The sequence below is a fragment of the Macadamia integrifolia genome, chromosome 4 (genome assembly GCF_013358625.1).
Source record: "Macadamia integrifolia cultivar HAES 741 chromosome 4, SCU_Mint_v3, whole genome shotgun sequence".
In the NCBI taxonomy this organism is placed as follows: domain Eukaryota; kingdom Viridiplantae; phylum Streptophyta; class Magnoliopsida; order Proteales; family Proteaceae; genus Macadamia; species Macadamia integrifolia.
Window position 1 is genome coordinate 19,162,755 of NC_056560.1, and position 16,287 is coordinate 19,179,041.

Here is a 16,287-nt window from a genome sequence, read left to right on the forward strand (position 1 = left end):
TTCTATGGTTGCTTAGAGATGTATTCTATTCTCACAAGAGTATTGCATGACCTTTGTTTTATAATAAAAATCTACTTGTACTAGCTTTCACTAAATAAATTGCCTCTTTAATGACCATCCTTGTGTGATCAACATATACCCCTAAAGCTTAAAGAAAAATTCTACAGGACAGTCATAAGACTGGCTATGGTGTATGGGACGGAATGTTGGGCAGTAAAGAAGCATAACATAGATAAGTTGAGTGTAGCAGAGATGAGGATGTTGAGATAGATGAGCAACAAAACTAGGAGAGGTAGAGTGAGGAGTGGCCGGGTTAGAGCAGATTTGGAGTTGTTCCAATTCAAGACAAGCTCAGAGAATGTCGCTTAAGGTGGTATGGTCATGTTCAGCATAGACCTTTGAATATTCCTATAAGGAGGAGTGGTCAAATACAAATGGAAGGAGCTAAAAGAGCTGGGGGCAGACCCAAAATGACCATCGAAGAGTTGGTACGGAAGACAAGCAGAAGTTAGGTCTAGATCCTAGTATGACATCAAACAGAGCTGTTTGGAGGGCTAAGATCCACGTTACCGATAGCATTTAGGTGGGATGTACCGGAAATGTTGCTTTGATATGTTTCTTTTCTTTTTTCGTGCCCCTTTCGTTTCTTTTGCTTTTATCTTGCTCTATCGCAGATCCATGTAGCCGACCCCATTTAGTTGGTAACGGTTTTGATGTTGTTGTTGTTGTTCTTCTTCTCTTCAATCAGTAATAAAAAAATTAAATTATATTCTCCCTTTGACAACGACGATGACACCCGTTGTCTCAGAACCCAAGTGGACGACAATTTTCAATAATCCTAGTACATAACCTACTAGTTGCAATAGGGTAAAAGATAGCACAATGGAAGTCATGCTGGGCCTGGTACAATGACCACTAGGTTTGTGCCAAGTGGAGGACTAAGCAGTGATTTTGGACCACTGGATAGATAGGATACCCTTTGGATTTCACATGTCAAATATGGTGGTTCAACTTAACCCCATGGTTGATCATGCCTTTGGAATTTTCCCTTTTATTTTCTGCCATAAGACCAGCAGTGCTGTATGGAGCTAAGAGTGAGTGACAACCAAAAAATAAAATAAGACAATAAGTGTAAGTGAAATGAGGAATGAGGATATTCAGATGGAAAGGTTGCAAACTCAGAAGAGAAAAAATAAGAAATAAACACATTAGAGATAATTTAGCAGTGTCCCTGATAGGGGACAAGTTGAGGGATTATCATTTGAGCTGGTTAGGGCATGGATAATGAAGGCAAATTACATGGGAGGAAAGTAATAACAAAGACATAGATGTCTTAGGTTTATCAGTAAATATGGTTTAAAAATGGTTTATCTAGCAAAAGTCAGTTAGTTAGGAAACGCTGGCTTAGGCCAGAGGATGATGGGACCCATATATGCAAAAAAATCAGGGTGCCAACTGCCAGGCAATCTTCCACATGGAATTATAAACTGTATCACTAGGCCCAGCAGAAAAGCAACTGTTCGACCACCTTCCCAATTCAATACCCACCATTTGCCAAAAGTTCTAATTTAGAAAAAGTAAGTTTATATTCTTAAGATTTTGGACACAGTTCACTACTGTTTCACTTAAAAGCTCGAACTGTTAGGGAAGGATAGTGTCAATGTATGCATCAACACTCCCCCACACGTGCAGGCTAAATCCTATGGTCCTTGCATGTGGAGCACAATTCTTCTCGACACCAAGGGAGAAGAAATGTCTGTACTTACCTGATTTTTGCACTTCCCAACAGTCAAACACTCGACCTCCTTGTTCTGATACCATGTTTGATACTGTTTCACCTAAAAGCTCAAACTGTTAGGAAAGGGCAGTGTCAATGTATACATCAATAGACACTATCCTAACAAGAAGCACTATAGTCAATTTGCCTCATGTTCCACAATTCAAATGGTAGTTATTGTCATTCACAATGACATAGAGGTTTTGAAGAGGGTGATAAAGCTAAGTTTCATTTTTAAAAATGTCAGCAATTTCTAACATTCTCTTGATGTTTTTTACATTTACATATTTTGAGACCTTGATTTGAAGAATCGATCTTTATTCCTTAAGATATTGTAGACGTATAATTTGACTTTACTTTAAAAAAGAGATGAATTTATTTTTTAACAATTTTTAGCCAAATAAAATAATAAGGCCGTTACCCAGTGCACAAAGGCTTCCCGCACTTAAGCAAGGTTCTGGGAGGGTATATAGGTAGACAGTCTTACCCCCTTTATGGAGAGGTTGGTTCCCTGGACTCGAACCCGCACCACTGCGCAGGCGGAAAGAGCCCTTAGCCAAATGAAGACTCAAAAACCTTCTTCAACCATCAAAATGATACTCAAATTTCCTGAATGATGTTGCACAAAAAACAGTGATGGAAAAATGACCAAGGTAAAAATGATGCACGGATAAACTAACCAAATGGTCATATCTGAACTGAAACCTAAGAATTGCAAACAATTTGCAGGTGGCTCATAAATGGACAGGAATGAGGCATCTTATGGTGAGTAAGCATGAGTGTAGATTTGTTTGTTAAAGTACAGAAACGAGCCTCATAATCATCTAGATTGTTGCCTCCATTTCCACTGCTTTCACTGCAAGTTCCACTTGATACATGTTCAGGATCATCTTCTGTATCTGCATCAAGATCATGCTGCGAGTAATTGCACTCATCATCATCACTGGCCTCATCATCCTCACTGCAACTCCCTTCTGAAGCAGAGTATGATTCAGGAGAGTAAGGACCATCCTGAAGCTGGTCATCCTGCAACATCTCCATAAGTTCACAAAGCTCACACATACAAAAATATGGTAAGACAGTAAGATGATAACTAAGAAAGACAAATGAAACAAAATATTGAAAAATATGCCCGCTTATCATAGCTTTAATCTATCTAATGACACTGTTATAATCTTTGGTGTCGATTTCAGTCATTGACAAAACCAAATTTTTTTAATGACTGCTTTCAAACTCTTGTCCTTTTTACATGGCTTCAGTCAAAATGGGTCAAAGTCAGCAAAGTATTTTGATTTTGGAATTCAGATCCTGTCAAAACATACATAATGGTTATTGCTGACTATATAGACATCAGTTTTATAATTAGTCCAGTTCATTCTTTCATCAATGAAGATTCTATGACCATGCATACATCATTCATTCATTTCAAATTGATGCCAAGTAGATGATTAAATTGATTGTTTTTCTCTCTGTCATAAAAGGGTTTTAAAATCCTGATTTGGCCCTTATTAAACGCCCCTTCTCTGTTTCCTTTTGTAAATTTTGTTTTGTTCTTTTTTTTTTTTTTTTTTGGTTTCTTCCTTTACTTTGCCAGAGAAAGGAGAAGCAGCAGCAGCAGCAGAAAACCAGCCCCAATGATAGGTGCTGCTGCTTTTTGCCGCTGCTTCTTCTTCTTTTTTCCTTTCCCCAATACAAGGGAAAAATTGGTATTTCAAAACTTACGATAACAAATAGAAAAATGATCAATTTGACAATCCTTGGCTAGTGAAATGGAAAACAGTGACTGGCATGTATATGGGAAGAGTGAAGAATCTTATGTGGCGTGTCATTGTACAGAAAATAGAAGCCGGGGGATTTTAAATAGTGAAAAAATGACAAACCTAGTTATAAAAGAAGTTTGTATACCAGATGAAACACCAATGCCCACAAGCCCCACAACACCCCCCCCCCAAAAAAAAAAAAAAAAAAGAAGATAATCATTTAATAATCTTTTCTTTCTTACCACCAAAGTTATCATATCAGTAGCAGAAATTGACTCATGCAGGAATCATAAAAGAAAAGAAGGTTCCATGTCACAGTAACTTACAAATAAATTCACCCACAAAAAACTTATAAAGAAATTATAAGTGCAACCTACCTGAAATATGTTTCTGTACTCCTCTAGTAGAGTTATTACAATGGCTTGAGCATGGTTAGCTGCAGCAGCAGCTTGCAGAAGTTGAACAGAACCATCCCCACCCATTTTAAAATCATTGCCAAGCTCACAGTCTCCAGCCAGAAGAGGACGAAGAAGTAAGGGTGCCATGCAAGCTGCTACAGCTGGCAAGCTCATCCTGTTCTCAGCTTTGTGAGAAGCCACAGCTTGCATCATCTTAAGTATTCTGCACCCAAAAAAAGAAGAAAATTATAATGACAGTTATTTTTTTTTCTTGGGGGGGGGGGGGAAGGTAATTATAATAAGGACAGTTGCAATAAGTTGTCAACCAGCAAGAATGATTTGAGAAAGAAAAAGCAATAAGTAATTTTCTTAGGGAAACAGCAGATCCCGTAAAGATTATGAAGGTGGGCCTAATCTCTTTATGGGGTAAGTGAATACACTCACAGGCATTTTGTGCAGGTGGCACTCTCAGTATGGTTGAGATTTGGCTTGATCACTACCGTTTCACCTAAAACAAACTGTTAGGGAAGGGCAGTGTAAATTAATACATCGAACACTCCCCCCGCACGTGTAGGCCAAGATCCTATGGTCCTAGCATATGGGAAGTTTTTGAATGATTTTCTTCAATATTGACTGGAAGGAGTATTATTTCAATGATTTCTCTTTCTCATGTTCAGTTTGATATTATCAGGTCTGAGAAATCAGACATACAGAAAAAGCAGGAGGGAGCAAAGTGTTTGATAAACCATGGCTTAATGCTTGTGTATTAAGTTATGTTCTCCAGGACACTGTCCATTTGAGGGGACCATTTCTTTGCCCAAGACATTTTTACACCACTAGGTTACAGTTGGTTTTGGATTAGATAGTCAAGTGAGGGTTTGCAAGAGTGGTTATAATGTTATTCAATGGAGGGAAAACAATCGTTGGAGATCTCCCATATCATTAGGCTCATCAGACTCCTCAATTTGTAATTGAACTGCCTGTTCAATGGGATGCGAGATTGGCCAATTAGTTGGTGGATGAACTCACTAAGCAACAAGGGAAGTAAGTTCAAGGATAAGTTGTGAGCCCTCTATTCCTCTGTGAGATTTGACTCAACCTTTGTCTTTGGCTTTGTTCTAAAATGTAGGCCTCTCTGTGTTCGTTTAGGCATTCTCCATCCTTTACTACTATAATCGGTATTCATCAAGTTAACAACAAAGAAATTCATTAAAATGGATGCAAATAATCAATATAAACAAGTTTTAATAAAGTTTCAACTATAAAAATAGGAATCCAGTAAAATACATTAGATAGAAATACACCAGTTACCTTTGCAACAAGCGGCAATTTGGCTCTGGGAAAGTTTCAGCTATTGCTGCACGCATGGCTTTGATTCTTACACCACGATCAGATCCTAACAGGCATAGCAATATTCAATAACATGAGAGACAACATAACCATTTATTCTTCTTCTTCCCTTTTTTGAACTTCCAAATAAGGCAATCCAGTGAGTGGGAAAAAATAATTCTTCCCAATATTTTTCTTTCATTACATTTAAAAATTCTAGTAACATTTTTTGTGCAACCAATAACAAGGGAACAAAGAGACATCAACCAAACAAGATCTAAAAGTCAACAATTTAATTCTCCATGAAACAACCAATACCATAATATTTTCAGGCTCTCGTGATTAGCAGCCATTGATCGTTAAAGACCTAAAAGACTATTTATTACTTCAAATGCATAGACTGTCCCAGAACTTAGATTGTCACCATGTGTGTGTTTGTTAATTTGACACTTAAGCTTGGTTAGTGCTGGTTCAATGCATGCATGATCAGGTTTAGGACTAATGGTAATAAAGATATAACGAATAAAAAGGAGTCAATGGCTTGAACCATATATCAATGGCCAATCTCCGGTGGAAAGTTTCGTTGGAACAATTATTTATTTCAAGGTCTTCATTGAATAATACATTTCTTATTGGCAGAGGAATAACCTCCGTAGATAGACCTCTAAATCAGGTCCTTTCAGCAGAGTTGGGACTCCATCTCTTAAATTAAAAGCCAAGATTGATGCTTCCCCCTCTTTATGTGTCGACACCCCTAGAAATAAGCTTATTGTTGACTCTTGGGGTCTCTCCCCTTCTATTCTTCAGGCCCTTGCCCCCCCTTTGTAAAGGCATGGCCTTGTATATTGTCTTCTCCTTGTTTTTCTTCTCTTGGTAATGAATTATTTATCAACCCCCACCCCCAAAAAAAAATTAAGGATTTCCTCTATCATTTGGTGCAATTCTCAATGTAAATGGTGGAACACTCTAAGATAGTACATAATCCCATCAACTCTAGGTGAACTCAATATGACCACACTACTCTCTGCTGACATTGGAAGAAGCACATACTTCTATAATATAGTTCTTTCCTTTTGTACCATCAGTTATAATCACATAGTTCTATAATATAATTATTTCCTTTTGTACCATCAGCTACTCTTTAAGCTCCTAAAAGTTTTCATTTTTAAATGGTGTAACATTTCATAAAATGCTTGGCTAAAGAAACTAAAAATAAACTATTGCAGCATATCAAGAATAGAATAATTTAAATACTTTATTCACTATATGCTGTTTAATAACTTCCTCAGTCTTTGCCTGAATCTTTCTTTCTTTTTTTTGTGGTGGGGGTGGGGGGTGGGGGGTGGGAAACCAGAAATATTATGTTACAAATATCAGTTTGAAATAGGTATCAGATCAAGAATGCCTGAAATAAATGTTGTCCACCATAATAAAGACTTACGGTATGCTTCTAGTAGTGCATTGCAGCAAGATGCAGGAACTGGGGATGAAGGTAATTCCCGAAGTACATGCTGGAAAAGTATGACCAGCAATGAAACTAATTAGGAAATTCATTTTCCAAAGAACACCATAAGGTTTGGGGGGTGAAAAAAGAGTTGGCAATGAGAAGTGATTACCTTAACACAATCAGCAATTACATGTGCATCCTCCTCTGGAGAGAACTCACTTTTTCCTGGAAATATGCAATACAAAAAAGAATTTAAAATATGACATAGTACCTAAAACAGAAAAAAACAGACAAGGATAATAGATGAGAAACTGAAGTCTTGCTACTGAAAATGAGAAAAATAAACATTAAACCAGTGAACAGCATACACCTCCTCCAAGTGATGCGGATCCGGGTTCCAAAAAGTCGGAATCGGATCGCTTAGGGCCCACAAGAATGATAAAATATCTCAATTTAAAGGTTGAGGGGCATTCTTGTAATTTCAGTGACAATTCAAGCACTTGAAAGTGAAGAAAACAGATACTGGGGTCAAACTGGAATAGAAAAATAAAAGAGGGAGGTATTCTGGAATTTACCAAAGGGAAAGGAAAATAATAACACAATTTAAATAAGAAGGGCTTAGTCATAAATATCAGTGATTAGGTTACTTAAGCCATAAAAAGAAACGTCATCTCCTTCCTTGTGATCTAAGTATCTAACAGAACCAGCGAAGGTAAGGGATTACAGCTCCGACCACGAAATCCCCAAATAGGAGACTGGATCAAACGGAGGAGTAGGGCCTTGAAATTACGGCTCATCACCCTGCGAAACTCCGGTGAAAATCCAGTGAAAAAGCCCTCAAACCATCAAAGGAAGTTACCAATACCGGATCCTAAACAATTCCTGAGTTTGATCATACAATCCAGTGTGTATTTCGAGCTGAGAATCAGAGGGAGAAATCGACCTTAGGCATAGAACCTTCACTCCAGATTTCATGAAGAACTGGTAAGGGCTGCAGAGATCAGTTCAGATTCGGTTGCAGGTATCACTCGGTTCAGATCTGTAAGTTGCAGGAGTCGCTAGAAACAGTATAACACATCGGCAGCAACAAGAAGTAGGGAAGAAAAGAGGGAAGGAAAAAAATCAGAGAAGAAAAGAAGAGAAGATTTCAGAGATAGACAAGAAGGGGAATGGCATCCACAACAGTCATGGTTCTCACCCAAATTTCTCAACCAAGATTAATTCTTCAAAAACTAAAACTTCAAATCTCAAAACTGAGTTCTTCTCTATTACATGACTAATATAAAGGAAAAATCAAACAATTAATGGAAACTACTTAAAAATGGAAACTAACTTACATAGCAATTAAAATAAAAATCAAATCTAAATTAAAATACTCAAATAGGAAGATTCTCAAATCAAAGAGACCCCTTCCATCGCCCAATTGCATCAGCTCTCCCGGTCTTAAAAGAACTCGACTCCGTCGAGTTAGGTCGTGCTCCCAAGATACCTTTGTAAGTTTCTCGTTAATGAGGTGGCACGTATCTCGAAGCAGAAGATGGGAATATAACAACCAGAGGAGGGAAAGTAGACTGACATATCACTGGAACAGGAGTCAGTCGACGACGTGGCATGTCGGATAATGCGTGTGGCCTCATTAAGTACATTCAACCTCCTTGCTTCACCTTGATGGTATTCTGTGCGCCATCATAGAGAATGCCTGCATATCACTGCCAAGGTCACCCTAGAAGAATGTCGCAGTGTGCCAATAGGGTGACCAAACAGGTGACATGGTACTGTAGTGGCCCAAACTGTAGATGTACTCGAACAACTACAGTGGCCTCTTCTCGAGCTGTGGGTCCAAAATCTCACATGAATCTTCTTGAAAAGCTGCTTCTGTGGAAGGTTGTGTGCTCGAACAAACTCAGCAGATATAAAATTTGCTTCTGCTCCAGTATCAACAACTGCATGAACATCAGTATGGTCAGAGCCGTGCAAGAGAATACCCTTCTGTCTGAAGAGAGGAGCCTTATCAACTAGTTTATTCGAAAATAATGAAAGGCTAGCTGAATGAGCTTCTACATCCTCATCTTCATCATCAACAATATCATCGTCCTCAAGGGGATAAGGATATAAATGAGATTCATCTTCACTCTTCTCTGCCGACTGCTTCTCTGTTACGTTCACAGAACGAGTCCTGTTGGGACACTTGTTAGAATAGTGACCCTTCTCGCCACAACTATGGCATATGATATTCTTCACCCCAACACTATCCTTATTGAACTCTGACCTTTTTTCAACTCTGCGAGCTTCAAGCTTCTTTTCCTCCATACGTGGTGGAGGTCTATAAACTGAAGAAGTCTTGAGCATACCCTTCCAATAAATGGACTTCTCTTCAGCTGTCTTCGTATGAACTGTTGCCACATCAACAGACCTAAAGTCAGTGTTAGCCAACTCAAGTTGAATTTCAGTACTTAACCCACTGATATATTGCATCACCCGTTGTTGGTTTGTCTCCTGAAGTCTACACCTTGATGACAGTTTGTGGAATTCGAGGGTGTAGGAATCCACATCTTTGTTCCCTTGTTGCAAGTTAAGTAATTTATGGAACATTACCTTTTCATAATTAAGATGAACAAATTTTTCAGTCAGGATCTACTTCATGACCACCCAATTGGTAACGGGTCCAAGTCTTCTGACAAACCTTGTATGGATTACATCATTCCACCATGAACATGCATACCCAATAAACTTGGTGATGATGAGTTCACACTTCTTCACATCTGGAAGAGACTTATACGCAAAAATTCTCTCCACTTTGGTAAGCCAGTCAAGAAATTCCTCAGGTCCCTTTTCACCACTGAACTCAGGAACCTCAACTTTGATGCCATAATCTCTGTTAGAAAATTGCCGGGTAACATCCTGGGGAACAACTGGATCAAGTTGTTGCCTCTGAGGTGTGTCTTCAATCCGTAAAGTGTTGAGCTAAGGAGGTAATGTAGAGGATCCTTCTTCAGCTCTTTTGTCGGACCTCTTCATAAAGGCAATCATCTCTTCCATAAACTTATCAAACTTAGCTTCAGTCCTCTCAAGCCTAGCATCAGTATTCTGTTGGTTCTCAGCTAACTCACGGTACAATTTGTGCAACTAGGCATTAGTGATGTGACTTGCCATGGTTAGAAAATTGCAGGAAAATTTGCTTTGATACCACTTGATGAGGATCCGGGTTCCAAAAAGTCGGAATCGGATAGCTTAGGGCCCACAAGAATGATAAAATATCTCAATTTAAAGGTTGAGGGGCATTCTTGTAATTTCAGTGACAATTCAAGCACTTGAAAATGAAGAAAACAGATACTGGGGTCAAACTGGAATAGAAAAATAAAAGAGGGAGGTATTCTGGAATTTACCAAGGGGAAAGGAGAATAATAACACAATTTAAATAAGAAGGGCTTAGTCGTAAATTTCAGTGATTAGGTTACTTAAGCCATAAAAAGAAACGTCATCTCCTTCCTTGTGATCTAAGTATCTAATAGAACCAGCGAAGGTAAGGGACTACAGCTCCGACCACGAAATCCCCAAATAGGAGACTGGATCAAACGGAGGAGTAGGGCCTTGAAATTACGGCTCATCACCCTGCGAAACTCCGGTGAAAATCCAGTGAAACAGCCCTCAAACCATCAAAGGAAGTTACCAATACCTGATCCTAAACAATTCCTGAGTTTGATCGTACAATCCATTGTGTATTTCGAGCTGAGAATCAGAGGGAGAAATCGACCTTAGGCATAGAACCTTCGCTCCAGATTTCTCGAAGAACTGGTAAGGGCCGTAGAGATCAGTTCAGATTCGGTTGCAGGTATCACTCGGTTTAGATCTGTAAGTTGCAGGAGTCTCTAGAAACAGTATAACACATCGGCAGCAACAAGAAGTAGGGAAGAAAAGAGGGAAGGAAAAAAATCAGAGAAGAAAAGAAGAGAAGATTTCAGAGAAAGACAAGAAGGGGAATGGCATCCACGACAGTCATGGTTCTCACCCAAATTTCTCAACCAAGATTAATTCTTCAAAAACTAAAACTTCAAATCTCAAAACTGAGTTCTTCTCTATTACATGACTAATATAAAGGAAAAATCAAACAATTAATGGAAACTACTTAAAAATGGAAACTAACTTACATAGCAATTAAAATAAAAATCAAATCTAAATTAAAATACTATCAAACTAATTTCTAAACCAAAAAAGGAAAGTAAATAGGAAAATTCTCAAATCAAAGAGACCCCTTCCATCACCCAACTGCATCACTAAGCCAAAGCATGCTGATGAGTAAGCACAGAATTATTATGAAAAGGAAGAAACATAAAAATACTTTACATTTGTTAAGAAACGGCATGGGTTATATGTAAATATATTTTCTGTTTCAGGGGCTTACATGTAAAATACACATAAGTTAGGGAGTATTCAGTCACATTTCCATGTTCCAATTGAATATTTTCCATTTTACATTATTCTCACATGAGAAGATTCTTCTTTTTACCAAACATATGTGGAATCCAATCCGGTTATAAAAGACATGAGATCTTTTCAAAATCTCTTGCCCCTCATTCTTCGAGAATAGAAAGTCATTTTGAGTTTGAATTTTTTTCATTTGGAATCTGGTTCGTTCTTTTTTTTTTTCTTTAACGATGAATCGCCCATTAAGATATATATGCCTAAGAAATAATCAATTGAAAAATACTATAAGAAATGAAATGTCACAATATTTTTTTTTTATATTCCATGTCGAGTGGATGAGACAGAGATATCTTTTACTATCCACCCAGTTTGGAACTTTTTTGTAATGGTACAAAAGAAAAATCTCCTTGACACACTAGCCAATATATCCGAAGAATTGTATAATCAATCGGTTTATACCAATGAAGAGAAAAGGAAAAACTTCAGTAAGGAATTTTTAAATCAAATTGAAACCCTAGATAAAGGATCTATAGTATAGTCAATTAATACACACTTTGAACAAAAAATAGTTACTTCTTAACCGTAAAAATACTTGCACAAATAGCTATATCAAATAGGAATTGATTTCCAATGAGATCGCTAAATAAGGATGTTGGAAGGAATTCAACAGAATTATTTAGACAGAATTCCCCATTCTGACCTTCTAGTTCCAGTAAACAAGGACCTATTAGGGTCCTCCACAATATCTTTATCTAATTGTGGGTATGTATAAATGAGAATCCTATTACAACTGAATTTTAGAGAATTCCTTTATTTTTTAGAAACCACATTTGTTAAAAAACCACATGGAGTTTTATGTAAATATATTTTCTGTTTCAGGAGCTTACATGTAAAATACACATAGTTAGGGAGTTTATTGTAATTGCCAGCATTTGGTTTGTTATAAATATATTGCCTTGTGACTGATTATGTATTATCTTCTCTAATCGGTCTGCTTTCTTTTCTTCTTCTCTTGTGCAACTACTGTTACTGACTATTATAATCCTGGTTCTGTCACATGGTGTCAGAGCATGAGTAATCAGTGTTGCTTCTATTAATTCTGGTTTGAAAGCCTTCAAGGTGAGGCATGCAGTGTGTGCAGCAACTAATGTTACTTGTCTTTAGGACGTATACCCTTGTTAGTTGAAATAAGGAAACACGGGATTGTTGTGTTGCTTTGATCTGATCTGGTTCGTGGACTGATCGTGGTATTGCCGTAGTTTGATCTTGTGAAGAACTTTGTGGTTAGTTATGATTTTTCAAGAAATCTAAGCATTCTACTCTGCAATATGATTCATTCATCTAATCAGTTTCTGCCAATCAATCTATTTTTGAAAAATGTTTCTGGTAGTAGGGTTTTTTTATAAGGGAATCTCTCCATTGTTGGATTCAGCCATATTTCAGACTTGTTCTACTATCAAGAGTGGTCAATTGACATTAAATTCAGGATCATCATATCTATTTTTTCTGCAGTTTTTAAACAGGCCTTGTACAAGTAGGATTTTTCAAACAGGCCAATTCCCTTTTTCTGAACCAAACCAAACTTTGCAGTACTGTTCTTCCTAATAGAACAAGGTAATCGAGAAAAATTCAAGGGCCATCAGAGCAGGTTTACTCCCAAAATTTTGATGTATTTTCTTCATGCGATTTGGCCATGTGGCTTTTGATTCTAAGTTGATATTAGTCTAGTTACTGACTCTGGTTGGGAATAGTTGCTGCCTCTATTCTGATATCTGGTTATCCTTATTTCCTAAAATCAGGTTCAATTTCTTTCCTGTGGTTCTGCTCTGTGAGCTGGTTTTTACACTTGTTCTGCCCTGTGGCTTTGGTCTGCGATTGTGGTCTGTTTCTGGTTTGAGATATTGGTGCCAATTCTACTTCTGTCTGATGTGTTTTCTTCTATAATAGGAGATCCTAAATTAGTGGATGTTGTTAATATCCAAATCACAACTATAAAACTGAGTGGGGCCTCTAATTACTTACTATGGGCACAAGCAGCAAAAGTTTAATCAATGTGAAAAGTAAACCGAAGTACTTAACTTCAGCACCTCCAACTAAAATTTTCAAAAGACCGATGATTGGATGTATGAGAAAGACACATTATTAATTCGATTATAGAACAGTACAGAACCTTCCATTACCGCAAATGTTATATTTTATACTAAAGAAAAAGGCATTTGGGATGATGTGAAAGAGAGTTTTTCTCATGATAAAAAAATATCATGAGTGTATGATCTCTACAAAATAAATAAATAAATCTTTAATTTTAAAAAAGGTGACAAGTCTATGGGTGAATACTGTAGAGGAGCATCGGGATTGACAAAAGCAATTCATTCCACTACGTACTGGAGGTAGGTGATTCTCAACCTCAGAGTGCCCTGTAGCAGAGAAGATTTATCCTATCAATTACCAGTCAGTGAAGCGATCTTTTAACATATGATTTGCAGGATGACACAGGTGGAGCATATGGATTGAGCCATGCCAGGGAAGGAAGATCACGGCTCAGAAGAAAGTAAGAAAGTTGATATGCCAGAACTGTCTAAAATAGACGATTTCCAGTTCATTTGATGACTCAACTGACACAACTTAGAGTTGTTTGAAGCTGCAACAGTATAATTGGAAGTTACTCAAAAGCTTGTGGGAAAGTTTATCAGCCTATCACAACTGATTTGGATCTGTTAAAAACTCTGCATGCTAAATTTCTAGTGGTTAAATTTTTATCTGGTTTAAATTCTGACTTGCAGCCTGTCAAAAGTAAAATTCTTGCTGGAGAAAAGGTTCCCTCTAAGAATAATGTGTTTTGTCATATTTTATGTTTAATGTTTTGTGATTTCACCCAAAAAAAAAGAAAAAAAAAAAAGTGTTTTTTTCTTTTTTGGATGAATAAAATTATATTAACCCAAGGAGAGAAAAAAAAAAAAGAAACGTGTTGTCTCCCTCCCTTACTAAATCTGAATCACCTCTTTCTTCCGAGGAAAGTATTGCCTTCGTGGCTAGCAGTGGTGAACGTGGTCATGGTTCTGTATTCCCTGGAAGAGGTTGTAGTTCAAAGGGAGGGAGGTCAAGGAACCACTGTTACGGATTTTTTTAATTCCGGTTCTGTCACAGTATTCACCTAAAAAACCCAAAAGAAGATGGGAACAAAAACTAGGTGAAGCCAGAGAGCCCAAATCAGCAAACCTTCCTCATATTCACGAACTCGAAGTTCAACGTCATCAACATCGGCAGCTTGTCGCAAGATACCTTCTTCTTTGACTCCTGTTGAAGTAATCTTGAAAGATCAGATTTAATATAAACTATTAAAAACGGTTTTTATGGGTAAAATACAAGAATCATGAACCATCTACATTTTTAGAACATGGAGAAAGAATAGTTTCGCTATCTTTGCAAAGGAACATAGTAATTGCCTCAATCCATCTCATTAACCTGCCAACAGTCCAGAAACCTCTACCAAAGCCAGAAAATCAACGGCAACAACTATCCATGGGAATATTTCCTTCTCTAATCAATACACTAGTAGTTGTTACAAATATTACTATTATAATGTTATTTGATACACTTGTAATTGTTCTAAATATGGCCCTTTCAGTCCAAAAATCATAAGACTCAGATGAAAAAATGATTTGAGTTCCCAAATTGAATTTGGCATTGTTAGATTTTACTTTCATTTCCATATGGTCGAGGAAAAGAGATTAGCGACTGGTCAATGGAAGATGTTGGGGCTGAAAATTGCAGCTCACAGATGATGGATGTTACGTCTCATGATCAGGCATAAAAGGCATTCAACTAGAATAAAAGAATACAACAACAACAAACTCAGCCTTATCCCAACTTAATGGGGTCGATATAAGAAAATCTCAAAATTAATTATACGAAACATTAAAATCTTGGACAATGAATCCTTTACCAGAAGCACACCTGGGGAAGCTTCTACTTTTTCCTCCTTTCGAAGAATATATGACAACTATTAATCTTCCTTCAAACTCCCTCATCTAATTTTATTAGAGATGGAGCTGGGAGGGTGGAGCAGCTGATAGCTAATTACCTAGTGTGGAAAAATCTCCCAGTTCCATGCCCCATTCATTGTATCCCTGAAAGAAGGTCTCGCAAATATGACTCTTTCACCCTTTATAGTACTATTAACCTCACCAGAGGAAAAACCATTCTTTTTCTCTCAAATCAAAATATGCCTACAAACTTCTATGAAACTTTTTGTAACTACCAGAGACAAAATGATCCGCTAGGTTGAAATCAAAGCAGTAGACAAAAGTTGTTTCCTGTCGAGATGAAATATCACCATACATACTTGCATCAAATATTCAGAATTTATAGTTTTAAAAAATAATGGAAAGTAAACTCCCCAAACACCCCTTCCCCAAAAAAAAAAAAAAAAAAAAAAAAAAAAAACACCACTTCCCTTACTCCTGAAAATTACAATATACTTCATGTCATGGTTTGTCATGTTCCTTAAGAATAAGATCATTTAACTCCACTTTGTGGCGCTTGTCAAGTGATGAGCCTTCAACTTATAAGAGTCAAATTACTACTTCATGCAAAAAAGCTTCAGAAAAAAACAGTCAAAAGAACACATTGTAACATAAGCATATCTAGCAAAGAATGACCAACGAAGGTTCTGGCAGGCGTACAATACAAGGATCTATTTACAATGCAACATTCAGAAAAACTGCATGGACTAAAATAACTAATCAACCCTGAACAACAATGAAATTACAGAATGTGCACCTCAAGAGATTAGGGAACTGATACTGAAGAGACAACCATGATAACATAAACTATGCAATATAATAAGGAGAACAATCTTACCATACTGTTCTAGAAAGCTAAGGGCTTTTTCCAAGAAAGACGGAGTTCCATCGATATCTTCCAAAGCAAGTAAAATTGGCCTACCAATAACTATGGACCTCAATTGCTGTTTATCTCTACCTATAACAGTTTTAAGAAAATTCAATTCTTCAGTGGTGTGAAGAACCAAGTAAGGAAGCTAATCAGGTTAACAACAATATGACATAGCACTCTGAAAGATCTACATTCCAAATTTGGACACTGAAATTAATTTCATGAACTGTCAGGACTATTAAAGAAACTGTGGTT

The 16,287-nt window shown here is 37.2% G+C and overlaps 1 protein-coding gene across 2 annotated transcripts in view; it reads right to left on the reverse strand.

Moving 5' to 3' along the window:
• Positions 1 to 16,287, reverse strand: part of LOC122076855 (rho GTPase-activating protein 7-like) — a 42,937-nt gene that overhangs the window by 9,998 nt on the left and 16,652 nt on the right. For both annotated transcript variants that reach the window (XM_042642453.1, XM_042642452.1), the window contains exons 9-15: positions 16,000 to 16,119; positions 14,356 to 14,433; positions 6,881 to 6,936; positions 6,706 to 6,775; positions 5,247 to 5,331; positions 3,915 to 4,158; positions 2,591 to 2,803 (exon numbers count right to left, since the gene is read on the reverse strand). In XM_042642453.1, the coding sequence (XP_042498387.1) occupies positions 2,591 to 2,803; positions 3,915 to 4,158; positions 5,247 to 5,331; positions 6,706 to 6,775; positions 6,881 to 6,936; positions 14,356 to 14,433; positions 16,000 to 16,119 (866 nt within the window). The remainder of the gene's footprint in view (positions 1 to 2,590; positions 2,804 to 3,914; positions 4,159 to 5,246; positions 5,332 to 6,705; positions 6,776 to 6,880; positions 6,937 to 14,355; positions 14,434 to 15,999; positions 16,120 to 16,287) is intronic.